The sequence below is a fragment of the Temnothorax longispinosus genome, unplaced genomic scaffold (assembly GCF_030848805.1).
Source record: "Temnothorax longispinosus isolate EJ_2023e unplaced genomic scaffold, Tlon_JGU_v1 HiC_scaffold_44, whole genome shotgun sequence".
Classification (NCBI taxonomy): Eukaryota; Metazoa; Arthropoda; class Insecta; order Hymenoptera; family Formicidae; genus Temnothorax; species Temnothorax longispinosus.
Window position 1 is genome coordinate 18,047 of NW_027270275.1, and position 27,552 is coordinate 45,598.

The 27,552-nt window shown below is 39.7% G+C and overlaps 2 protein-coding genes across 2 annotated transcripts in view; one reads left to right on the forward strand and one right to left on the reverse strand.

Annotated features, from left to right (window-relative positions):
- Positions 1–348: 348 nt before the first annotated feature.
- LOC139824564 (another transcription unit protein-like) lies at positions 349–927 on the forward strand. The gene is made up of 2 exons (XM_071797099.1): positions 349–666; positions 754–927. The coding sequence occupies exons 1-2, from the start codon at positions 349–351 to the stop codon at positions 925–927; spliced, it is 492 nt and encodes a 163-aa protein (XP_071653200.1).
- An 11,130-nt stretch (positions 928–12,057) lies between these two features.
- LOC139824565 (uncharacterized) overlaps positions 12,058–27,552 on the reverse strand; it is a 114,071-nt gene continuing 98,576 nt past the window's right edge. Inside the window, exons 4-5 of the mRNA XM_071797101.1 lie at positions 14,712–14,916; positions 12,058–12,284 (exon numbers count right to left, since the gene is read on the reverse strand). Of these exons, the coding sequence (XP_071653202.1) occupies positions 12,073–12,284; positions 14,712–14,916 (417 nt within the window). The 3' untranslated portion in view covers positions 12,058–12,072. The remainder of the gene's footprint in view (positions 12,285–14,711; positions 14,917–27,552) is intronic.

The window sequence follows — 27,552 nt, forward strand, 5'->3', positions numbered from 1 at the left end:
TTAACCTCACGTCACGTGTCAATGTGGGATCTAATAATAAAAAATGTGTATCGTGAGGGATGACGCATGACGCGTGGTTAGCGCAAGTGATTTGTAACGGAAAGCTCCGTGATCCGTGGTCCGTGGTCCGTGATACAGCAAGGCGGCGCGAATAATCTGCAGGTATGTGTTTTTATTTTTATCCTTGTATTACGATTACTTGTACAGGTTACAATTACAGGCACAACTTAACCTTGTGAATGAAGTAAAAAAAGGAAGAAGAGGAGAGTAGAGGAAGGTCGCGCTCGATTGAAACTCAAGGTTGAAAATATATTGAGGTGGAAGGAATCGTTTAACGACGAGGGCAAAATGGTGAAGCAAAGTAACGCGAGATTCGTAAAGTGGTCGGACGGAAGCATGTCCTTGCATTTGGGCTCGGAAATCTTTGACGTGTACAAACAGCCGTTACAGGGCGATCACAATCACCTCTATATTCGCCAAGGTACCGGTCTGCAGGGTCAAGCAGTATTTAGAACAAAACTAACATTCCGGCCGTATTCCACTGAATCGTTCACACACAGGAAGATGACTATGTCTCTGGCCGATAGGTCGCAAGAGATCTCTGACATTAAAGTTCTTTCTCAAGTAGAAATGAACCCAGACCAGAACAGATACGAGATGATAAAGGTGTGTATACATTATCATTTCTGTACATGCATATAATGTTGAAACTGATTATTACTCCAATGTTTCTAATTACTTTTTCTTTTGTAGAAAGAAAAAGAAAAACTACGTATGGCTATGCGAGTTCAAAACAAAACCAAGAAAAGTACCAGTGGTATTAGGAATACTAATCGTGCTGCAGGAGCGTACAGTGGTGATGCTTATCACGATGATGGTTCCGATGACGAGGGTGCAATTTCTTTGGCAGCCATAAAAAATTTCTAATTAAAAAAGTCATTGAGACACGAGTCGAGTTTGAGAGGCGAGTTTCGCGATGCTGATGACGAATGATGACAGGATGACGAATTGCATCTTATGGGGTTAGTATCGATTGATCAGCTTAAATTGTAAATTGTTTTATTCTATAATATGGAAAAAAATGTGAACTATAGATTTTTGATACAGATAGTAAATTATATATTTATTTTTGTAATTATATATTGTATATATAAGCAGATTATGTAAAATTTGCCTTATTTTAGATATACCGATGAATTTAATGTTCGAGAAGATCTGATGGGATTAGTTATATTGGTGCTCATGTGCAAATATTCAACAAGCGTGAAAAGTTGATGACAGATCCTCTACATGTAGTAATTGTCTGAAAATCTTTAATGATCCCATGAATGATTCCACGAAAAGAGGGTCAGGTGCCCTTCGTCTTCGTTGGCACTGTCGAAAGCATCGCTAATGCCAAAGTTCTGTTGGAATATCATTTGGCACATCTAAAGGTATAACTGTATGTCAATGCTCTCTAACCCGATTCTCTAAAATATCTCCATAAAAATATATATGAAACTGATATCGTGCAGAAAGGAGTTGTAAAATAAAATTAAATTTAATTGTATGATTATCGTGTGATTTATATTGTAGGAAGTAGAGTAACGTACTTCGACAAGAAAAATTGGAAATTGATTAACAACTACGAAGCATGCATAGATCGACTGTAGAACTGATGCCCAGCTTTCTCCCCGCAAGATGAGGAATTGTTGCAGGAATAACAGATAAATGTACGCACGAAAAAGTCAAATCCAAATATTTCATGAATTATCTCGGTATCTCATAATACGTCTTATATTTTATATTTTAATATTTGCATTAGTAAAATAGCTTAAGTAATTTTAACAGTTACGTGGCATATCGGGATTGTCTATTTTTTACCAACATATAAAATAATTTTAGGTTATCTGTCGATTTTTGAATAAAGAAAAAAATAAAGATAAACTTTTATTGTTTAATTGAAAAAATAGAAAAAAACATAGGTAAAGCAATTTTTTTTATAATTGATAAATAAATTATAAAAAAATTTCTTTAAAATTAAATAGAAAAAATATATTACGACAAATATATTTTATGACATTTTTAAAAATAGTAAACTAAAGATCATGTCTATTTTCCAGAAAGCATAATTTTTAAAATAAGACGTTTTTTAGATAACTTTCAGACATCTTTTAGCTATCTTTTTGTAAGATGTTTAAAAGATGTCTAAAAGATGTCTTTTAGACGTCTTAGGTCACGCTTTTAAACATGTGTGTTGTCTGAGTTTATATAATATTATTAAATTATTCTAAACAAAAACTGCTTTCTCTAAAAAAAGATGAGGCCTTCAGTATGTCATGAGGTATTGACAATGAGAAAATAAAGATAATCTTAGTGTCACGTGATGCATTTTGACAGTTATAGGATAAATATGTATGCAAATAGTATAGTTTAATCCAGTATTATAATATTTGATCATAAAATAAGTTTCTGAAAAGCCTTATGCATATTTTTTTGTTTCATACATGTAGTTAGCACCGGAAGATACGGAAGAATATATAGAATATTTGATATCGATTAAAAGACTCGTTGAAGTTGCTGTAAAACTTGCACAGATCGTCAACCAGGACGATTTTGTATCGAAGCATGGGAAATCTAATCATCAATTATGGAATGAATTATGCGATTTAATATCCAAAAATTCTTCCAAGATATAGTCTTTGAATGTAGATGCTATTATTAGAGGCGGGTTAAGACGTTATACAGATCAGTTGGGACCTTTATGGAATTCATTGGCAGATTATTATGTTCGAAGTGGTCTCTTCGAAAGGGTATTACTGGGTTTGTATTTGCATCCAATTAATGTTTTTTATTTTACACTGCTGTTTTTTATATAAAAAGGAATACGCGCACACACACATGCACATGCACACGCACACACACACGCACGTGCACACACACACACGCTACACACATATGTGTGTGTGTTATATATGTATGTATGCATGTATGAAAGTATATAATACTATTTAGGCGAGGGATATCTACAATTCGATTAAAAGTCTTCTTTTCTCTTTTTAATACTTTTAGCGTTATACACAATTGGACATGGCTTCAACTTTTATTACATATCTACGCAAACTGCCGATGACCTGACGTGTTTATTTCGCAATTATTTCCACGCGTAAGTTTAATTTTCCCTTTTTTAATTTTTAATTATTTTAATTACTTGCAATTATTTTATCATACGTATTTGTATTAAAAAATATCCAATTTTTTTAGTTGTTTGTAACTCGCAAATTTTGAGATATCGGGATGAATTTTTTTTTAAACGATAGAGCATTATGTGAGCCAATCATGTTTAATTGCTATTTAGTGGCTTAATGAGCGGATGCGCTTCTACATTCACCCATTTAAGGTCATCGCATACAAAATGTATGGTTTAGCATAAGCGTAGCATAAGACCGCTAAACCAATGAGCATCCAGCATAAAGTCACCATATTGATTTACATAAGATGCTCGTGGGTCCAGCGATCTTATGCTATGCTTATGCAGCCTATGCAATTTTGTGTGCGATGGTTTTTATTAAGGTCATCGCATACAAAATGCATGGTTTAGCATAAGCATGGTTTAGCATAAGCTTTATTAAGGCCATCGCACACAAAATTGCATAGTTAAAAAAAAGGAGGAGGGAGAAAAAGAAACAGAGGAAGAAGGAAAGAGTAGAAAAAAGGGAGACGGAAAAATGAAAAGGGAGGATAGTGAGAAGGGAGGAAAGACGATGGAAGGGTAGGGCGGAGAGAAGAGGGAGGAGAGAGAGAGTAGGAAAAAAGGGTGTGTGGTGAGGCTGATGAGAGAGGGAAAAGAAGTCAGAGAGAGTAAAGTGGGGAAAGTAAAAAGGAGTAAAAGAGAGAAAAAAGAGGGGAGAAAAAGAGAAGGGGGAAGAAAAGAATTAAAAAGGGAGGAAAAAAAGAAGGAACAGGAAGGAAGCCTAAAAATAAACTTTTGGAATGTAGCGGGAGTGAAGGAAAAACAGGAAGAGTTTTGGGAAAGGATAAAAGAGTCGGAATGTCGGGGTTGGTAGAGACGTGGCTGGAACGGGAGGAATGGGAGAAGATGAAAAATAGGGTGCCAAAGAAGTTCTGGAGTATACAGGGTGCAAAGAAAGAAAGAGTTGGAAAAAAAGGAAAAGCAATAGGTAGAATAATGATGGAAGTCAGAGAAGGGTTAGAAAAGGAAAAAAAATGGGTGGAGGAGGAGGGTTTAATGATTAGAAAAGTAAGATGGAAGAAGAAGAAATGGAGATTGGCAACAGTTTACGTAAGCGCAACTTGGACAAGATGATGGGTAAGATAAAATCGGTAAAAGAAGAGGAAGAGAGAGAGGAGAGATGGATAGTGGGGGCGATTTCAATGCGAGAACAGGGGAGAAAGGAGCGCTGGAGGATGGAGAAGAGGGAGCTGAAAGAAAATCGAAAGATAAAATGATAAATAGGTAGGAGGAAGGGCTGATTAGATGGGTGGAAGAGGAAGGGTGGGAAATTATGAACGGAGCAAAGGAGGGAGGTGAGGAGGGGGAGGCGACTTTTACAGGAGGAAGGGGGGAAATAGTGATCAATTACGCAATAGGAGATAGAAAAGCTTGGGAAATAGTGACAAGATTACAGGTGGGGTGTGAGGTAGATTCGGATCACAAATCAGTAGCAGTATGGTTGAACAAAGGGGGTGGTGGTGAGAGAAGAGGGACAATAGCGGAAGAAGAGAGGTGGGTGGAAAAGACGGATTAGTCGGAAGAGGCAAGAAAGGAGTTTTGAAGAAGAACGGAAGAGGTAGAAATAGGTAGGGGGGCAATAGATAAAGAGGTCGAAAAGTTGACAAAAAGAATTAAGATGAAAGTAAGGGTGAGAAGAGTAAAAAGAAGGGCAGAAGAAAAAGGAGGGTGGGATGGGGACTGTAGGAAGAAGAGGGAGGAGATAGAAAAATTATTAAGACTGGAAAAGAGGAAGAAAACACAAAGAAGATCATAAGAGAAGAAAGGAGTATAAAGAACAATGTGAGGAAAAAGGAAGAAAAAAAAGAAATCTGCTGAAAGAGGCAAGAGAGGCGAGAACAGAGAAGCAGGTATGGGAAGTAATAAACAAGGAAAGGAGAAGAAGGATAGAAATTAATAAAGAGATAACATTAGAGAAATGGGATAAATACTTTAGGGAGATGTTAGAAGGAACGGAATACAAGCGAAGGCTAGGAGAAGGAGAGGAGGGAGAGCAGGGGTCGGAGGAGGAAGTGGAGAAAGAGAAGGAGATGAGGATGAGAGGAAGTAGAGAGAGTGCTGAAAGGGCTGAAAAAAGGTAAAGCGGCGGAAGAGGACGAGATAGGAAATGAAGTGTGGAGTTATGGGAGAAGTGGTTTAAGAAAGGCGTTATGCGTTATGGGAGAGTATGGAAAGGAGAGAGTTTTCCAGAGGCGTGGAAGGACGGAGTAGTCGTTTCGATAACGAAAAAGAGGGGCAAAAGAGGTGAGTGAGCATAGAGGGATTACGTTGATACCGACGGCGTACAAAGTGTACGCGTCGATATTAGCAAATAGATTGAGGGAAGAGATGGTGGAGAAGGGGATAATTCCAGAAAGCCAAGCAGGGTTTAGGAAGAGGAGAGGTGTGGTGGACAACATTTACACACTAAATTATGCGATAGGGAAGCGATTAAAGAGGAAAAAGAAGGTAGTGGCTACTTTTGTAGATCCAAGGTCGGCATTTGATTCAGTGGACAGGAGGGTTTTGGGAAGATGTCTGAAAAAACCAGGGGTGAGTGAGAGATTGGAAAACAGGATCATGGAAATATACGAGAAAACAAGGAGTGTAGTGAGGGTGGAGGAAAGATACGGAAGGAAATTTTGGACAGCGAGAGGGGTAAACGGAAAAATTAACAGAGCCGATCAGGATTTAAATTCGAAACCTTTCGTTTTCTACCTTCGTAGTCTGTTACTGTGCGTTGCTTCACAATTGCTTTACCCCACATAGCAAAATGTTGGCAGTATGCCGACAGCATGCCAGTAAATTTATCTCATAATTTCGCAGCGAGATCTTCTTGTGCTGTTTTTTATTTTGTCCTATTTGATTTTTACTACCTTATAATCTGTTTTATCAATAAGTATGCCAGTTTACGTTGCATCTTAATTTTATATTTAAATATAAAACTGCATTATATATATGAGAAAAATAAAAAAAAAGAAAACTAAATCAAGAGACACGGTAGTGTCTCGTGTTAAGTACACGCGGAGCGAGACCGACCGTGAATCTTTTACGCGACGCGACGGGTTGCGAGTACTCGAGATGTTGAGATCTCGATAACGAGTGAACGGATCAAGTTCTAAGTAGACTTGATCGATAGCTTGGGGTCCAATTAGGGGGGGTTTCTCTTATAATATTCCGCTACGTGCCCTACGAGCGGAGATATTGCGACGCAAAGTCCAAATGTGAAAATTTTAATATTAAGATACTTCTTCTTCTCCTCCTAACGCCGACGTCTTATATGACATATATATAATCGAAAATGTCACTTTCACTTTTTCGACGCTGGCGGCGCAGGTATCGCCAGTTTCGATATCGCGCGCGTATTTCGAAATTAGGTCGATAGACCTATCGGTCAGGAGGAAGATTTCTATTTAGGTAAATTAGGTATATATATAATATATATTGAGTCAATTGGTTCATGTTTATCTGGAGAGATTTCGTATCCTTACATCGTATTACCGGTGCCGGAAAAGAAGGTTCTCTACGCTTGGCAGGAAGTGCCGCTAGGGAATTTTTAAGTCGATTCTTATGAATCAAGCTTGAATTCGATGTTTAGGTATTCCAGGTTGCCGATGACGTGGTCCAGATAGTGCGCTTTATAGTTTTCAGTGTCCAGGTGTAATAATACGTTGAATTCGATGTCTACGTGTCCCAGGTTGCCGATAACGAGGTCCACATAGTGCGTTCCGTAGTTTTCGGTGTCTACGTGTATTAATACCTTGAAATTGATGTCTAGGTGTCCCAGGTTGCTAATGACGAGGTCCAGATACCGCGCTCCGTAGTTTTCGGTGTCTAGGTGTAATAATACCTCGAATTTGATGTCTACGTGTCCCAGGTTGCCGATGACGAGATTCACATAGTGCGTTTCGTAGTTTTTGGTGTCTAGGTGTATTAATAACTTTAAATCTGAATGTAGGACACGTAGATATCGAATTCGAGGTATTAATACACGTAGACATTGAAAACTACGGAGCGCACTATGTGGACCTCGTCATCGGCAACGTGGGACACCTAGACATCGAATTCAACGTATTATTACACCTGGACACCGAAAACTATGGAGCGCACTATCTGGAACCCGTCATCGGCAACCTGGAACACGTGGACATCGAATTCAAGGTATTAATACACCACACCGAAAACTATGGAGCGCACTATGTGGACCTCGTTATCGGCAACCTGGGACACCTAGACATCGAATTCAAGCTTGATTCATAAAAATCGACTTAAAAATTCCCTAGCGGCAGAATTAAAATTATGTCATGACATAATAAAAATTCGCTGAATTAAAAATATGTCTAGACATAATAAAAATTGGACGAATAATAGTAACCTTTCGAAAGTAGACGTTTTAAGCTTGAAATTTAAATTTTATTCATTTTTAACAAAGTTACAACTGCTCGAATTTTGCCTATTTTTAAAGATAAATTTAGTGTTCTTTCAATTTTTGTGAGAAATGTATAATTTACTTTTACTTAAATAATATTAATTATTATGTATTTGTTATTGCTAATTTTGTGAATAATTAAAAAATAAAAAATAAAAATGTTTTGCAGATCCCCTTGCTTAACACTACAAAATAGGTGATATCAGTACAAAATTACCTTTTTCAAAAAAGGTAAAAAAAAGTGCCAAGTACACGCAATGTATTTTGTAAATTCAAAAATCTAACCTAAGTGGTAGCTTTATATCTTTTTCACAAAATTATATTATCTAACTTAAGTCTTTAATTTCTTCTTCACAAAATTATATTACCTACACTTAACTCAAGTGACATGTATTTAAAAAAAAAGATGTGAAATCTTTATTTTCTTCTTCACAAAATTATATTACCTAACTTAACTCAAGTAACATGTATTTAAAAAAAAGATGTGAAATCTCTAAATTAAATTGCGCCAATTGTAAAGAGAATATGTATATTGCTTTGAAAAATAATTGTTATGCAACTACTTTAAAGAAATAAAACCCAAGTGGTATCTTCGTATTCCTATTCAAGGGTCTTCCTATTCTAAACCCAAGTGATAATAGGTTCTTAATTCTCTTTAACAAATTTTTAATATTACAAGAAAAATTTATTTATTTTGTTTTAATTAAATATTTTTATTTTGTACTGTTACTTCTTTAATTCTTTGTAATTAAAATGATTCTTTGTAATATTAAAAATTTGTTAAAGAGAATTAAGAACCTATTATCACTTGGGTTTAGAATAGAAAGACTCTTGAATAGGAATACGAAGATACCACTTAGGTTTTATTTCTTTAAAGTAGTTGCATAACAATTATCTTTCAAAGCAATATACATATTTTCTTTACAATTGGCGAAATTTAATTTAAAAATTTCACATCTTTTTTTGAAATACATGTCACTTGAGTTAAGTTAGGTAATATAATTTTGTGAAGAAGAAATTAAAGATTTCACATCTTTTTTTTGAAATACATGTCACTTGAGTTAAGTTAGATAATATAATTTTGTGAAAAAGATATAAAGCTACCACTTAGGTTAGATTTTTGAATTTACAAAATACATTGCGTGTACTTGGCACTTTTTTTTTACCTTTTTTGAAATAGTTTTAGGACGTTACAAACATGTAAAATGATCTAATATTATCAATAATATATTCATTATTATTTAAACTGTACAATTAGTAAAAGAGATTTGGGTAAATTTTATTTTTAATAATTGCTTTTGAATGATTCGTTTTTAGCAGATTTTATATATAAAAATCAATAAATGTATAAAGTAAAAGTTTTTACGTCTTTAATTATATAAGTAAATATATAAGTAAATTATGTCCTCATCAGCATTAATAAAGTGCGGTGTTTAATTTTCGAGAAATAATAAGGCGTCTCTTTAGAGGACCTATGTCGATATTAGTGACTTATCTCTTCACTTCTAATAAAAATATAAAAAATGTATGGTTGTATATTCGTGAAACAAAATAAATGCGCGCGCTTGTGTTGTTCTATTCGTGAAATAAAAGAAATGCGCGCGCGTAGCGCGCGCCTGTGTAGTTCTAGTGTAGTAAAATTTGAAGTTAAATGTTTTTTAATATTTGCTATAAATTTTTTAAAAATCAAAAGAATGTATGTTAAACAAAAACATTTTTTTTAATCTAGCATCACTATAATATGAGGTGTAGTGATGCGCCCCCGAAAAACCCGCATCGACCCGGCTGAACATCTCGCCGATGCCGCCCGGTCGACCATCTGCCGGACGAAGAACGGGCATAGCCCACCTATTTGACCTATTTTTTAAACGTTATCATTTGCGCTCGAAGTCCTAACAGACTCGTGATCCGCAGCACCGGCTCGAAGCACCGAGCAAAGCCGATGTCGCCCGAAACCCGTCGCGCGATCGCGACGTCGGGCGTCCGTAATTCCCGACCGCGCCATCCGATCAACCCCGGCGTTCGCGTGCACCGGCACCATTCCCCCGTCACTAGCGTCGCCAATCCGGGGTATAAAAAACTCCGCGAATTTTTGTTAATTATTAGATTTCGCCGTGAGTCAGCTCCTAATTTCATCGATCATTCCGCTGTTCTCATACGACCGAAATCCAGATCCTAGCTACCAGCCGGGATAGAGAATTTATTGACGGGATCTCACGCGTTTTCGCCTCCACGTACATTCGCGCTTCGCGCCATTTTCACGCGTTATGATCCGCAGACGCCCGAAAAACCGGCTCAGTTTTTATCCGGCACGACAAGCGAGAAAGTGTCGATAAAAATTTCATTTAAAACGCCCGCGTTTTCGAGTTCAGTTGAATCCAAATACACTTCTAAATTATGTTACTCTTTAATTTTGTCATGTATTTTTGGTTGTTAAAATAAACTATTGTGTTACTTCAAACTTCGGTGTCAGTGGTCCCTCACCCACTATCTCTTTCTCACTCACACGCGCACAAACAATATCAGTTTTGCTTCAAAGGAGTTCTAAATCCTTAAAGCCAAATTAAGCATTTATTAAAAAAATACAAATCTCTTGTTTTGATCTATATAATGACATGTACAAAGTTCATCAAAATCGAACGAGGGCTGAGGAACGAATGTTTGGTTAAGTGTTTCTTTGTTAGTATGTCATTGTAGTTACTAAGTAAATATATACTTATTAGATGACAGTTTGATTTATGGCTAAGTGAGTTTTAATGATTGCAATAGAAAAATAGTACCAAGTAAGTCTATTATAAATGCTTGCTTGTTACTGCGACACTTTTCACATGTCTTTCTGCATTTTGTTTCTCTTACATTCTCAAAGAGTTAAGATATTAAAACTTAAAAACCATTATTTGAGCTAAAGAAAGAGATGGATTTTTACTATGCAATTTATCACAAAGAACATGGCACCACTCTTATGGGTTTCGGGGTCCCGGTTAATTTTGATGGGGCGATGATATGTTACTCTCTAGACCTTCCTGATAAAAAGTCTTGCTGGGCACAACCTCTGACAACCAACCGTTTTCGAGATATTTTACTCTGAAGCTATTAAAAAAAAAACTATTTTCTGCCGTTTTTCGTGTTTTTTAACAACTTTTTCGCTGAAAATGTTTTTATTTACATACCTTAGACTTATGGTAAGGAAGGGAAGACACAATTACCACCCTATTCCACATATTGGGCCTTTAAATTGCCCACAAAACCAAATACAATAGGCCTAACGCCCCTCGCCGCGGTTCCCGCGTCGCCTTAGCTATCCGAGCACTTGTTTTGGTTTTTTGCCAGTCTGTGCTTGCGACGCACGAAAAGCTCGGCAGAGAGTCACGAACCGCGGAAGAAGAAGCCCGGTCGCGCTTATTCTCAAATCTCTTGTTCAGTATATGTAGGCGTGTATCAGATTGCGTTTTCAATCGAAAAAGTATTCGCGACTATTCTCTACGATTAATCTCGCGGTGTGTAAATGTACATATCTCCTTGTGATTCGGTTTTAAATGAACTCTTTACCGCGTACTTGCTCGTTATACGAGTCGCACGGCGGTGCGTGTGCACGAAGAATCGTGCGTACTACGGACAATCGACGCTACATCCCGGAAGCTCTCGATATTACGACGAAGGAACATTTTCCTTAGTTACTATTTCGTGTCACACAAATAAATAAGTACGGTGGGAACAAATACTTTATGAAAAAGCATTTTTGTTTTTTTTATTTTATTTCATAGCTTCAGAAATGCAAATCACGCAATAATTAGTTGTGAAAAGACAAAAGGATGACAAAAAAACGCCCTTTTTATGGTAAATTGTGCCCCGGTGGACAATCTAGAGGCCCAATATGTGGGGTAGGGTGGTAATTGTGTCTTCCCTTCCTTACCATAAAGCCTGATCTACAATGTGCTCTTTGCTTCCTGTTTTTTGCTCTTAACCTGTTTGCGACTATCCCGTATTTCGCAATTGCGTCGCGTAACGCGATGTTTTTTGTTCTCTGTCGCTTAAGATAAAAATTGACGAACTTTAGAAGAGACAAGAAACATCACGTTACGCGACGGAATTGCGAAATACGAGATAGTCGCAAAGAGGTTAAGAGCAAAAAACAGAAAGCAAAGAGCACATTGTAGATCAGCCTTAAGTCTAAGGTATGTGAATAAAAACATTTTCAGCGAAAAAGTTGTTAAAAAACACAAAAAACGGCAGAAAATAATTTTTTTTTTTTTTTAAATAGCTTCAGAGTTAAATATCTCGAAAACGGTTAATTTTCAGAGGTTGTGCCCAGCAAGACTTTTTATCAGGAAGGACTAAAGAGTAACATATCATCGCCCCATGAAAATTAACCGGGACCCCGAAACCCATAAGAGTGGTGCAATGTTCTTTAAAAATGCAAAATTTACTATATTTAATATTTATTTGGTGTTATACTCACAACATTATTGGATTGGTTAAAATAATATCCTGGATTTGATGATAATGATGATTTAGAACTATCCTGATAGGCGAGAATCCCTAATTGATATATTTGTCTTTCTTGACATTCTCCAAGTCCTCGTACATGTAACCAATAAAAACCTGGAGTTTGATTCGCATATAGGACAAAATCAACACGTTCACCTACACACAAATTGTATATTTTTAGAATTCTATTCCACTTATTGAAATAAGCTGCAAAACCACATTATTCTCACAGTACAATATATGGAATAATTTATGTATAATTGTAAAAAATATTTTTTACAAATGATAAAATATAATAAAAGCATAAACCTAAAGAGCATAATGCTACCCACCTTCTCATAACATTATTTTTTTTTATGGGTACAATTATTGGTAACATATAAATATATATTTTTTAAATAAAATCATACGTTTTCTGCATATGTGAATGTATTTATTTCATTATTCTATACATGCAAAACGTTTAAGTAGTTATTAAAAAATTAATAATTTACAAAGTAGGTACGTCAAACGACGCGATAGCGTCGCGACATCAAATACATAAAAAGGGTGATTTCTCCATCCAACGAGAGAATATCCACGTGCATAGGCAAGCAAAGTGGGAAAAGCGTGACACATCGCTGACAAAGGAAGAGTGTGAGGACTGGGAAACGGATTTGAACGAAACTTATTTCTGTAATAGTCCTTCACTAATACTAAAACATAGTGAAAGGCTAGCGCGCAATGTTTAGCCGTTTTCGACAATGCTTTTGGAAAATAGGCAACGCAAGTTTATCAGCTCGTAAGAGGTAATTTTCGTCGAAGTAGTGCAACGAAACAGCTATAGCTCTTGACTGCTATGCTGCTGGTCTGCGTTTAATTCTCATCGACCATTTTACAAAAAAAATTTTTTTTTCACTCTTCTAGCATAGATAAAAATAAAAAAGTTAAATTTAAGCAAAACTTTACTTTTTAAAATAAATATCAATATCTAATTTTTACAAAAAATAAAAAGAATGTTATTAATCTTAAAAAATATTTGCGATGAACAGTAATTTATTTTTATATAATAATTATTGTTTGGTACTGCTTTGTAAATAGTTAGTTAGTAATCATTATTTGATAAGTTCGTCTTGTACATTTATTGTCTCGCGAAACGTCGGCGAATTGCGATTGATAGTTTCGATTGATATGTCTACGCGTGATGACCAATCGGTGCTGCCATCACTCATCCGCTGACGGTAGCTATCGCTATGTCAATAAGGAGAATCCGATTACTCGCTCGCGACCACGCTTGCAGGATCGCTCCGGAAATCAATTCAGAACAAGTTCTCGAAACCACTGCTTTGCTGCCTATTGACTGCTTGATTGCTGTTTAATATCGCGGGCGCAAGAGATTACCAGGCCTTGGTGAGCGGAATACAAGGTACGTGTCGGGCGGTACGAGTCGCCTTTTAATTTGTTTGCTTGCATTTCGCTTTTTGCGCCTCTAAAGGCGAGGTAGAACTCCGATACCCTCCCTCTGGTCCTTCGAGTCATTTCATAGTTTTCTCGCAAACAAGGGGACATAAGACAACCCCTTCTAATTATTATTATTATCATCGAATAATATTTAGGCCTCGACTGAGCGTTCTCAGGTGTCTCCGGATTCCATCGCACTTACTCCCGACGGCCACGGCACAACGAGGTCGAGCGTGCTCGGCCTCGTAGCGAGGGTTCTCGCGACCGTAACCCCGGGATCCCGCAATTCTCCGTTGTATATAGCGCGCCGTAAAATACCGCGTCTCACTGTAAAGTCGCGTTATCCCGCATACCGCGCCGAGTGCACATGCACTACCGATCGTTGTGATATACCGTGTTCGTTCGTCCGTCCTACCGCCCGAGTGCATATGCACTACCAATCGTTGTAATATACCGCGTTCCGTTCGTCCGTCCTACCGCCCGAGCGCACATGCGCTACCGATCCGTGTAAATACCGCGTCCAGCTGTAGACCCGCGTTCCGATATTCCAGATACCACGTCGAGTGCACATGCACTCCCGTCATTGTAAACGCCGCGTCCAGTTGAAGACCCGCGTTCCGATATTCCGTATACCGCGTCGAGTGCACCGGCACTACCGACCACTGTAATATTGTAGACCCGCGTTCCGATATTCCAGATACCACGTCGAGTGCACATGCACTCCCGTCATTGTAAACGCCGCGTCCAGTTGAAGACCCGCGTTCCGATATTCCATATACCGCGTCGAGTGCACCGGCACTACCGACCACTGTAATATACCGCGTCCCGTTATTCTTTGTGTGTAATACCGAATCCCGAGTTGAATAAAGTGAATGTTACTGGTGCGTTGCAAATTGATTATTGTCTCTGGGCCTTTCAGTCGAACTCCCGATCCGGCGAACTAGTCCGCGTTCGACGATAAAGTCAGGCCGTTACAAAACATAAAGAATCACTTCTACATGCGGGAATTTTAGGACACCCTACATATCCATAAATTTATCTTGAAAAGCATGTAAGAATATTAAATATTAGGTACATTGTCTATATTATCTATTGGTTATTACTTTGTTTCACCGTATATATTATACTTCAAATAAATATTACCTGAGGCCAAAGTAATTGCATCTACCAATATTGGCTGCACATTTTCGCCGTCTGTTGCAATTATCTGCATGAAATGCTTCTCGATCGTTACTTCAGCCAAACAAACCGTACTGAAAGCACTGATCATACGATATCTATATCTTTTTCCGCTTTCAACCATGAACATTGATAAGGAGACATTTGTGCTTACTCCAGTTGAGGGGTCCTACAAAAATTAATTTTATATAATTATGAACGTATTTTTTTAGTTTTTCCGATAAGTGAGTACATTCAAAAAAATTGAAAAATACGTTGGCAATCACATATAAAATTTTTTAAAATTTTACACTTCAAAATTTTATAAGTTTTTATTTAAATATAAGTTACGTTCTACGTGGTACAAAATTTTAACGTCTTTATAAAATAGTATTAGAAGCGATATAGATGATGTTCCACTAATTCTGTTTACCTCAAATATTTCAAACAATGAAAATAAAGTTATGTATAAAAACCATTAGACGTTCATTTCATCGACTACAATTGGCAAATAATAATCGTGACGATTCGACCATTGGTTTTGGTCCAATTGATCGTCAAGACATTAATAATTCAAAACAGAAGTCGTTTTTGTTCGACATTAATAATTTTTGATATATATAAGCATCTTATTTTTAAATAATTTAAATTAAAATTAATAATTAAATAATAATAATTAAATAATTAAATAATTAATAATTAAATAATTAAATAATTAAATAATTAAATAATTAAATAATTAAATAATTAAATAATTAATAATTCACTAATTAAATCCTTAACCTTCCTAATTAATAATTAATATAATTCCATCCTTCCTCTTACATCATTCCTCCTTCCCTCCTTCCCTATTACATAATTAATCCTTCCCTCCTTCCCTCTTTCTCCTTCCTAATTCCCTCCTTCCCTCCTTCCCTCTTCCCTCCTTCCCTCCTTCCCTCCTTCCCTCCTTCCCTCCTTCCCTCCTTCCCTCCTTCCCTCCTTCCCTCCTTTCTTCCTCCTTCCCTCCTTCCCTCCTTCCCTCCTTCCCTCCTTCCCTCCTTCCCTCCTTCCCTCCTTCCCTCCTTCCCTCCTTCCCTCCTTCCCTCCTTCCCTCCTCCTCCCCTCCTTCCCTCCTTCCCTCCTTCCCTCCTTCCCTCCTTCCCTCCTCCTCTCTTCCTCCTTCCCTCCTTCCCTCCTTCCCTCCTTCCCTCCTTCCCTCCTTCCCTCCTTCCCTCCTTCCCTCCTTTCCCTCCTTCCCTCCTTCCCTCCTTCCTCCCATTCCCTCCTTCCCTCCTCCTTCCCTTTTTCGCCCCCCCTTTCCTCTTTTCGTTTCCTTTCCCTTCTTTCCCCTGCGCTGTTTCTCTCTCTCCTCTTGTTCCGGCCCGTGCTGTGCGACCGTGCCGTGCGCTCATACGAGTCGCCCCGTAGGTAGCGAGAAGTCGCGAATCGTCCTCAGCGACGGTTGTTTACAAATATCGCCTGTCAGATTACGCTCTGGGCCCCCAAAATGTTACGCTTGTCGCGCGTCCGCCGCACTTTCGCACTTACACTCACGCGCGACGCGTACTCCGACACTCACACAAGCAAGAAAGGCTCGTTAATCAGAGAAAAGGAAATCTTATTTATTAATCAGAGCTCGTTAATCAGAGAAAAGGAAATCTTATTTATTAATCTAGCTCGTTTGTACAAGAAGCTGGGCAAACACGTCCGAACGAGACGGAATCCCAGAGCGTAATCTGACAGGCGATATTTGTAAACAACCGTCGCTAAGGACGATTCGCGACTTCTCGCTACGGGGCGACTCGTATGAGCGCACGGCACGGTCGTACAGCACGGGCGTAACACTACCCCCCCCTCTTCCAGGATTGTCGCCCCGACAATCAGGGAGGGTAGTCTCTTGCGGTCCCGAGTCACTGCACCGTAGACTCCAAGGCACCGAACGATTGACTTGCCCTCCTCGAGCTGCTGCTCCGAGTTACCGGACTCCGTCCTTTTTGGTCCTCGGTAGCCGTACACAAAGGTCTCCGACCGAACCTCTTCCGGAGAGAGCTGGCCAGGCTCCTCCTTCTGCCGGTTCCAGACGACCTCGCAGGAACTCCGCTTTCCCGTGAACTCTGCCGCTGCCGATCACTCGCGATGACGCTCCTCTAAATCTTCGGACAAGGGGGGGGGGAACTTATGTGGACCCAACGTCTAAACAGACTCCCCAAGTCCCTGCCTCAGCATTCGCTCTTCGTCCCACGGAAAAACCACAGTTCCAAAAACCGTGGGCGAGGCAGTCTTCTTTTAAAACAGAATTTTCCTGAGAAGAAGTCTTCGGCCGATGTTCTGCCGCAGTACCTCCTTATTTCCTCACGTACCGCCGATTTCCTCTAGGAAAAACAAACATTACGCATAGTAAAAGGGAACAAAATATCAAACAACAAAATCAAACCAAAACTCATTATCTTATTTCTTTATTAAGTATACATTTAAAATTCCAATCATTGTTACATATTCCCTTCCTGTTTTTGTTCTTTATCGCCCTCTTCCTCCTCTTTCTCGTTATTCGCGCCCCTCTTCTGCCCTTCCTTTGCGGTATTTCTAATAAATTTCTCACGGGTGAAACCCTCCTCCTAAATAATTTTTAAAGCCTTAGCTCTCTCAACCGCCTGATACAAAGAAGTTATTCCCTCCATTTGTAACGTCCGCCGGATAAAGTGGTCCGCGACGGCCGTCACAAATTGTGAGCACGCGATCTTTTCGCGAATTTCATAGGGGCACTCAGGATATGCGAGACGCGACAATCTTTCGATATCAAAGCCGAGAACGGCCAAATCTTCCCCGAATCTTTGTCTGCGGTTCGTGAGGGCAGAATAATAGTTTTGCGTTAACCCCCCTCGCCGAAACGCAATTCGAGCTTCGATTTTAGTTCCGAAAAATTAAGACACTCAATGTCTTGTATCGTTTCGAGAATCGTGCGCGCCTTTCCTCTCAAGCTTGAAGCCAGCGCGACGGTTTTCGTCGCGTCGTCCCAGAAATTCGCTCGCGCAATCAAGTTAAATTGTAAAAAATATTCTTGAAGCGGGACCGTCCCGTCGTAAGTATCGGGCTTTAATTTGTAACCGAGCCCGACGTTTGTTCCTATGGCGGCGTCTCCCGCAGTTCGATTCGCGACATCGGCCATGTACGTACTCCCCGCTCTCGGATTCCCGACATAATCACACGCAGCACTCGCGGTCGTGTTTCTCTCGATCGGGCGTGCATCATTATCACTCGCGACGTCCGCGACCGTGTTTCTTTCGATCGGGCGTACGCCTCTCTCACTCGCGCCGCTCGCGATCGCGCTCCCCTCGCGATCGCGCTCCCCTCGCGCGCGACCCGCGTCCCTTCGGCGTTCGCGCTTCGCGTCCCCATGTCCCCAGACGCTCTAATTAAGGAAGGACTTAGCTGGAAAACGTTGGCGTTCGTCCCTCGGAGTCGACGGAGCTCCTCCTTCTGTCGGCGGATCGTTGCCGCATACTCTTCGTCCCTTCGGGCCTGCTCCTGAAGACGTGCCACCGCAGCGTCGCGTTCCTTCAGCTGAGCCTTCATCTCGAAAAAGCTGTTGCTTCTCCTGTTCCAGCCGCCGCTCCTGGCGCAGCTTTTGAAGCTCCGAGTAGACGGCTTCGAAAGCGCCCGTCTCTGCCACCGTCATCCCCGCATTCAGCGGATGGGTCGCGCCCGCCTCCATTCCTGCCGACGTCGCGGCCTGCGAACGGGTCCTCGGCGGGGTGTGCGTGGTCGTCATCCTGTTCGGGACACTGCGCTCGTCGCGTTTGATCCCGGACGAGCTCTCAAAATGTTACGCTTGTCGCGCGTCCGCCGCACTTTCGCACTTACACTCACGCGCGACGCGTACTCCGACACTCACACAAGCAAAAAAGGCTTGTTAATCAGAGAAAAGGAACTTATTTATTAATCTAGCTCGTTTGTACAAGAAGCTGAGCAAACACGTCCGAACGAGACGGAATCCCAGAGCGTAATCTGACAGGCGATATTTGTAAACAACCGTCGCACAGTGGAGTATTTTATAATAAAAGTTGGCCAAAATTATTTTAATAGTTTTATCGACATAAAATAAACTTTTACTCAGTAAATGATGATCAATAACAATTTATAATATTTATTCTAATTTAAACACATATTTACTATAGTGATATTAATATAATTTAAATTTAATCGAAATCTTCTAATTCAGATCCGTTTTTTTTTTCTTTGTCGTCTATCGTATCATCTTCAGTGACTGATGTCAACTCTTCGGGACATAAAAGAGCTAACGTTTCGTTAAATATACAAATATATAATATTTTGATAAAAAAAACAGTAATATTTAAACGAATTTTTAAATACATTCGGGGATAGATGTGGAAGTTTTTTTTGTTTTAATAGATTCTTAAAAAGCTAAATTTTAATTATTTTCAAAGTTTAGCACTCGACAACGCCTGACACATAACCTAAAATATTGAGAAAAATGTATTATGAACTAAAAGTGCATGAGAGTACCATTTTGTAAGAATTCATATCTTTACATTGTTCGTCCATTATCAAAATTACAACACACACTTATAAATTTTGTCCCAAATTCGTACAAAATACTCAGTAGCATGAATAATAAAAAAATTATATTTCTTAATTCAATAATTGGCCATTTTTGAAACAGTTGTGCGGCGCAGTGTAGAGTGTGACATCACTGACACTTTTTTTTTAGATTTTTCAACTATCCAGAACAACAAAAAAAAAAGATTTTTTCTATGTTAAATACAATTCATATTTTTAAATTTTGGCCAGGTTTTTTAAATAAATATTCCTATGTGCGTCGCTAAGGACGATTCGCGACTTCTCGCTACGGGGCGACTCGTATGAGCGCACGGCACGGTTGTACAGCACGGGCGTAACAGTATCAAAGATTATTAACGTCTTGACGATCAATCGGACCAAAATCAATGGTTGAATTGCCACGATGATTATTTGCCAATTGAACGTCTACTGTTTATACTGTTCGTTGGCAAATTATAAATGTACTTTTGATTTATGTATAAAAGTTGTATGATTTGGAAAGAGACATAACATAATGGCAATAATTTCCTTACAAAAAGAATAAAAGAAATTTAAAGTTTAGCTTAATCTTTTTAAACGAAATAGTTTAAAAAGGGTAAACTTGCAGATGTACTGCCTCACCTCAAAATTGAATGAAAAAATACGTTTTCGATGTATTTTTGGCTGCTGATTACGAATATCATAATATAATTTGGCGGTCGGACATATTGGAACCGCCATTTTGAAAAAAACGTCGAAAAACGCGACTTTTTCTATATTTTTGCTTCTATAGTCAAAAATATGCATTGGATAAAAAAATGTTTCAAATAAAAAAGATAGAGTATTAAATTCCCTATAAAAAAATTGTATAATTTTTTTTCCTAATCTCAAAAGGAAGCTTATAAATGAGCGATGAATGTGACTATAATGCGTTTACGTTTGTATGCAAAGTACGTATGCTTATGAGACTCGCTGTACTGTCCATACACGAAATGCCTGATAGTAGATATCCGTGCGTTATTATTTAATTATTTAAAGCAGTAAATTGTTGGTATATTAAAAGAAAAGTTATTTAAAGCAGAAAAAAGTGTTGCTCTGCCCTGCGAAGCGAGATATTAACGGTTAAAGTTGACGACTATCAGGTTATGAGACCTGTCATACCGACGAGCTGTAGCAACTACGAACATGCCCTGCAGCCATATGCGCATGCTCAGTGGCTGCACGCGCATGCAAGAGGTCACGTGACAACTGTTTGGTTGGTAATTGGAAATTATATTCAGGGCACACATGTGTGAGCCCTGTTTTAACGAAAATCACAACTTCTATAAAACAGGACATACACGCGTGTGTGTGTGCCCTGCTTTAACGAAAATCACAACTTCTATAAAGCAGGACATACACACGTGTGTGTGTGCCCTGCTTATAGGTTAGATGACGCGCTTTAAAAGTATTTAACTGTTTAAAGCGCGTCACTAACCTCCACATAGGTTAGATGACGCGCTTTAAAAGTATTCAAGTGTTTAAAGCGCGTCAACTAACCTATGTAGGTACTGTGACAAGTCCTTCGACTTCAACCTCATTCACCAAACACACACACACACACACACGTGAGAGGCAAGGAAATTACTCACTTTAAACCAACACCCCGAAGGAATCAGTATCCTGCTAAGTCCACGTCGTTGATCCTGGGTGTGATGCCGAGAGCAGAACACACACACACATTCCAGAAAGGGTTTGGACTCGGTAAACACACGCACGCATGGACAACTATTAACAAGCATTTCGTGTGTGGAAAGTACAGCGAGTCTCATAAGCATACGTACTTTGCATACGAACGTAAACGCATTATGGTCACATTCATCGCTCATTTATGAGCTTCCTTTTGAGATAAAAAAAAAATTTATACAACTTTTTTATAGGGAATTTAATACTCTATCTTTTTTATTTGAAACATTTTTTTATCCGATGCATATTTTTTACTATAGAAGCAAAAATATAGAAAAAGTTGCGTTTTTTGACGTTTTTTTCAAAATGGCGGCTCCAATATGTCCGACTGCCAAATTTTATTCGTTATTAGCAGCCAAAAATACGTCAAAAACGGATTTTTTTATTCCACTTTTGGGTAAGGCAGTACATCTGCAACTTTACCATTTATAACTAGTCAGAAAGGAAATCCTCTTCTCGTACACAATGGTTTTGTGTATTCTAGCGTTCGTGAAACTAAATCGAATGTTTTGTGGCGTTGCGTAGAATACAAAAACAGTAATTACCGTGGACGAATTCATACGAGCTCAAAGACACGTTCTGATTCGTAACAGTTTATTGTGTTTTTTGCACCGTTTTTTGTGGTATTATGATTGCAAAAACCTATTATAGAAAAAATATTAGACAAAACGGAGCATAATCATGCCGCTAAGACGTCAAAAGTTGAAGCACGAAAACCCGTCGAAAGTTTGAAGAAACGAGCTGTACAATCGAATGAAAATACGAGTGCTGTCATTGCTGCTGTTACTTCGAATGTGTCCTTTGATGCTGCTGCTGAACTCCCCTCTACTTCTGCCCTTGCTCAGGCGGTACAGCGATCTCGAGCAACTGTTATTTCTGTTGCTAAATTCTGAATCAGGCGAGAGCTTGATATTACCAGACATTTTCGCGCGAACTTTGGGGGGGTAACAAATTTTTACTACACGATAACGGTGGCAAAGATCGATGTCTAATTTTTGGTACTGTGGAAAACTTGAAGATTCTGTTGTGGTTGGGTGATGAGAACCTTTAAAAGTGTTTTCACTTTATTCGCTCAATTATACACCATTTATGGCTGCGTGTCGGGTAAAATTTATCCGCTTGTGTATGTCTTACCTTTTAATAAGCAAGAAAGGACGTACGCTATAGTACTATCGTTCTTAAAAAGTGCTGAATCTCGTTTGAAGCCAAGTCGGCTCATGGTCGATTTCGAATCGAAGCTTTGCATCAGCTTTTGGTAAATGCTTCCCGGACGCTGAGATAAGTGGTTGTCATTTTCATTTCGGGCAATGTGTCTGGAGGAAAGTACAATCGGCTGGGTTACAGGTGCGTTACGGGAAAGATAGCAATTTCGCCTTGATGTATATCGCTTAAGTCAAAAAATAGGGATGAATCTGAAATTTACAGAGATTGCGCACTTATAGGTATATCCCAAAAACCTATGTTGCGATCAATTGTCTAACACGTTTAAAAGTTACGGTGTATAGAGGATACATTGGCACAGATTCTCAATAAATTTCACGATGATTCACTAACTAGTTTCTGAAAAAAAGAAATAAAAACTGCAGCGCTCTCACAAATCTTGGCATCCAATTCTAAAAACACGGCAACGTCGCACTGCGCGCTTGGTAACTACAGATTTTTCACCTTTTCGTTGCCGGGTTCCGATATTTTTAGTCGATGTTTATATACAGCCTCTGATATCCATTTGCCCTTATACCTTAAAAATGAGTTTTTATTACACTTTAATATTTTTTTAACCTCACTACTAACCCCATTTTTCTTAGTATGTCAATGATATGAAGGTTACTACTGGTCGGGCGTTCAGAGCAGCCAATAGTTAAAAGTAATACCAACAGTGAGGTGTTGCCACGTCTTCTTGTGTTTATAAGAATATTTTACACTATTGCGTGATACTTCGCCCCTTTGCTTGCTCCCTTCCGCTTCCTCCGCCTCTGCGTCTCTCTACCTCCCTCTTTCATGTCTCGATTCTCCCCTTTTCTCCTATTGTTTTTTTTTCTGTCCTTTTTTTTCTCGTCCGAGTCCATTGAAAGCTTCTCCTCTATCTCTCTCGAAATCTCTTCCTCCTCAGACATCCTTGCCATCCTGCTTTCTTCCATTCTTCTTTCCAATCTCCCTTTCTTTTCCTCTCTTTCTCTCCTCCTCGCCTCCTTATATTACTCCCCTCTTCTTTATTTTACTTCCTTCTCTTTCCCCTCTTTCTCGTCCGCCTTTTTTTTCTCTTTTCCCTCTCCCCTATTCCTTTTCCTTGTTCTTCTATCTCCTCTTTTTCTTTCATTCTTTCCCCCTCTATTTCCATCATCCATTCCTCTCCCCCTTCCTCATCCAATACCCATCCCACCGCTTCCTGCCAACTTCCTCCTCCAGATTTCCATCTTTTACATTCTTGCCATACGTGTTCCCACGTTTTTTCCCTGTATTCACACAACCTAGATTTCTTTTTCTCTTCTTCTTTCCAGTGCCTGCTCTCTCTCATCTCATTTCCTAATCTAAACCTTGCCACCCTTCTCCATATGCCCTCACCCCATTCCTTTTTCAAATATCCCGGAATACCCCCTCTTTTTATTACCTTATACTACTTATTGTATTCTGATTTCTCAATCCTCTCCCATCTCTCTTTCTTTTGCGTCTCCTTATCTCCTCCAAATAGTTTATGGTACCCCACTCCTTTGTCTTCAAAGAAACTTTCTCTCTCTTGTTCCCAGCTTGATCCAACTCTCCCTTCTTTCTCCCTTCCCTTCAACTCTTCCCAACATAGCCTCACCAGCTCACTTCTTTTTCCCTCCTTTAACTTTTTCTCGAATCTTCATGCCCTCATTCCCGCTCTTTCTCTTAGCTTCTTTCTCTGCAGCTGTCCCCTAACAAGATACCCCGGTGTTCTTCCATCTACTCCCAAAACCCATCTGATATACCTTTCCTCCAACCTTTCCATTCCTTCCCTCTCTCTCTCTCCATCCCCATATTTCTGCTCCATATCCCATAACCGTCCACACCAGTCTATCAAATAACCATAATCTTTTTCCCCAGTCTTTTTCAAATCTCCTCTTCCCTATCTCCCAAACCTTACCCATCACCGCGGCCGCCTTCTTGATCCTTTCCATTACCTGCGCTTCCTGTCCTCCGTTCCTTTAAAACACATAACCTAAATACCGAAATTTCCTTACTTCTCCTATTTCTTTTCCTTCCCATCTCCATCTTCTCTTAATGTCCCTTTCCCCTCCTTTCTTAAACCTCATTATTTTTGTTTTCTCCACATTCAACTCCAATCTCTTTCTACCTAAGTACCCTTCCAATCTTTCCAACATGCTCCTCATTTGATCCTCATCCCCTGCGATTAGCACTACATCATCGGCATACGCCAACGTACACACCCTCTTATTTTCTAGCATTATCCTCCCCATTTAACTCTGCCCATTTCCTCTTCCATGTTCGCTAGCATAACGTTGAACAGCAACGGGCTCAACGGGCACCCCTGCCTTACCCCTCTCCCCGTCCAGAACATTTCTCCCATTTCGTCTCCCCCCCTTACCCTACTTTTCGTCTCCCTTAGAATCTTCTCCGTCCTTCTCACCAGTCCTTCTCTTATTCCCCTTTCTCTCATAACTTTTATCAGTACCCCTCTATCCACCGAGTCAAACGCCGCCTTAAGATCCACGAAACATGCTATCAGTTTTCCCTCTTTCTTCTCCAACCTTCTATTCACAAAGTAGTTCAGCACATAAATGTTATCTATGGTTCCCATTTCCCTTCTGAATCTTGTCTGGTTTTGCGGTACTATTCTCTTCCTCTCCAGCTCCTCTCTTAGCCTCTCCGACAGAATGCCCATGTACACCTTATATAGTGACGGCATTATTGTCACTTTTCTATACTTTTCTTCCCTTTTTCCTTCTCCTTTCTTTACTATCGGCGCAATTATTCCCTCTTTCCAATTTTCCGGCCATCCTCCTCCCTTCCAAATCCTGTTGATAAACTTCCATGCCCAATTCTCCAACTCACTCCCCCCGTGCTTCCACACCTCGCTTGGTATCCCATCTTTTCCCATTGCCTTTCCGTCCTTTAGTTTTTTTTACCTTCCTTATTTTTTCTAAGCTAATCTCCTCCTCCTCCTCTCCTTCTTTTTCCTCCCTCCCATCTTCCTTTCCCCTCCTCACCCTCCCCTCCACTTCTCCTAACAAATTTATAAAGTGCTCTTTCCATTCTTCCTTTTCTATTCCTTCCTCAATTTCCCTCCTTTTTCTTCTCTCCCTATTTACTATCTCCCATACCTCCGCCTCCCTCTTTGCTTCCTCGGCTTTTCTCTCCCATCTCAGATTTTCTTCTTCCTTCTTCCTTTTACATAATTCCATAAACTCCTTCCTTTTTTCTTTGTATGCATTGCCTTCTCTTTCCTTTCTTCATTCCCTCAATTTTCTTCTCGCCTCTTTCTTCGCTTCTCTGCAATCCCACCAAACACCTTCTCTTTCCTACTTCCCTTCAGCTCTTTTTACACCCCTTTTTATCGCCTTTACTATTCTTGTTTCCATTTCTTTTCATTCCTTATTTAACTCCTCTTTTTCCTCTACTTTCCCAATTTTTTCTATGAACACCTTTACTCCTTTCTCATTCCACACTCCCCTGTTGCTTTTTTTCACCCTCTTCCTCTGTTTTTCTCCTCGTTCCCCCTTCTTAAAACCATTTCCAAGGAATGGTGGTCTGAGTCCACTCTATCCCCCACCGTCATGCTCTCGATCTTCTCTCTTACTTCTCCCTCCCCTATAACATAGTCAATCACCATATCTTCTCTTCCTCTCGTGAAAGTAAATTCCCCCTCCTCGTCTCCTCTTACATTCCCATTGAATATTTCCCATCCTCTCTTCTCCAAGCAATTTACTATCAACTTCCCCTCTCTATCCATTTTCTTATCCTTCGATTTTCTTCTCCCCTCCTTCTGCCCTCCCCCCTCCTCTTCCTCTATATTCCCACCTTCCTATCTAGTCCTCGCATTAAAATCTCCTTCAATTATCGTAAACTTTCCTTCCATTTTTCTTTCCATTATGTATCCCAACTCCGCAGGGTCTCCTCCATTCCCTCCTTCTTTGCATAAACCCCTATAATACTCCAGTTCTCACCCCCTATCCTAACCTTACCCGCTACCAACCCCTCCCTATCGATTTCAATTTCCGTTCCCTTCTCTTTTAACCCTATTCTTATTCCCATTATCGCTCTCCTTTTTTTGTTCCTCCTCTTCGCCCATTGCACTCCCTATTCGTACCCTCTTGGTAATCTTCCCTTTATTCTTTCCCAGCCCTTTTCTCCTATCCATGTCTCTGTTAGGACTATCACATCTTCTTTTTTCAGCCCTTCCCAAAATTCCCTATCTTTATTTTCCAACCCTGCTACATTCCAGAACACTATCCTCCAATTTTTCCTCCTCCCCCCCTCCTCGTCTCCTCTGACTTCCGTATTGCTACTCTCCATCTCCTCCCCTATATCCTCGTTCCTTCTTATTCCCCCTCCTCCATCCTTACTTCTCTCTCTTTAACGTCACTTCTCCCCTCCTCCCTCTCTCCCCCGCTCTCCTTTCTTATATTTCCCTTTTCATCCTTTAAAACTCCCTCTTCCACATCCCATCTCCACCATATGTTTTCCAATCTTATTCTCCCTGCTTTAATCCACGCCCCCTTTCCCTCTCTTTGCTCCCTTCTCGCTATCTCTCTCAATTTCCAATTCACCCTTCTTTCCTCCCATGTCAAATCCTCCGTGATTCTCTTCTTTCTACCCCTCAGACTCTTCTTTTTCTCCATCACCTCCCACTTTTGTTTTTCGTTCTCCAGTTTTATCAGCACCATTTCCCTTCCTTTTTCTGCATCCCCTCCTATTCTCTTCACCTCTATTGCCTTTACCTTAGCTCTTATTCCTTTCAATAACTTTTCTGCCTCCTCCCTCCTCCCTCTTTTTCTTACTTCCAGCCCCCTTATCACTATATTTCTTCTTCTCTCCTCCTTCTCCTTCCTTTCCAGCCATCTCTCCAGCTCTTTCATTCTCTTCCGTTTCTTACCTCCTTTTTTTTCTCCTCCTTTCTTTCTTCTATTTTCTCCTCCAATCTTTTTAACCTTTCTTCTACTTTCTCCTTCTGCTTTTTCATCTCTTCCCTCTCCTCTCTCCATCTCTTCTCCTGATCCCCTAACTCTCTTCTTAGTTCCTCTATCTCTTCTCTCATCCTCCTACCCTGCTCCTTGAAGTCCTCTCTTAGCTCTTTCCTCATGGCCCTGAAGTCCTCTCTCATTTCTCCAATTATCTCCCTCAACTCCTTCACACCTGTCTCCGAATCTTTTTTAGGGGATCTTGCCGTCTTGTTACTTCTCTTAAAAATAATATCATCCTTCTTTTCCCCCCCCCCTACTCTTATCTAAATTCTCTCTCTTTTTTTTTCCATAACTCTTTTAAAGTTCCCGTGCTCCCCGTGCTCCCCATATTCCCTCTTCTACCTCTATCCTTTTCCTTCACTTTATCTATCGCTTTCTTTACCTCTATCCCACTTTCT

Bases quoted from the DNA above. Each gene is read 5' to 3' on its own strand.
- LOC139824564 (XM_071797099.1), top strand. From the start codon at position 349: ATGGTGAAGCAAAGTAACGCGAGATTCGTAAAGTGGTCGGACGGAAGC. The intron at 667-753 runs GTGTGTATACAT...TTTCTTTTGTAG, and splicing joins ACAGATACGAGATGATAAAG to AAAGAAAAAGAAAAACTACG.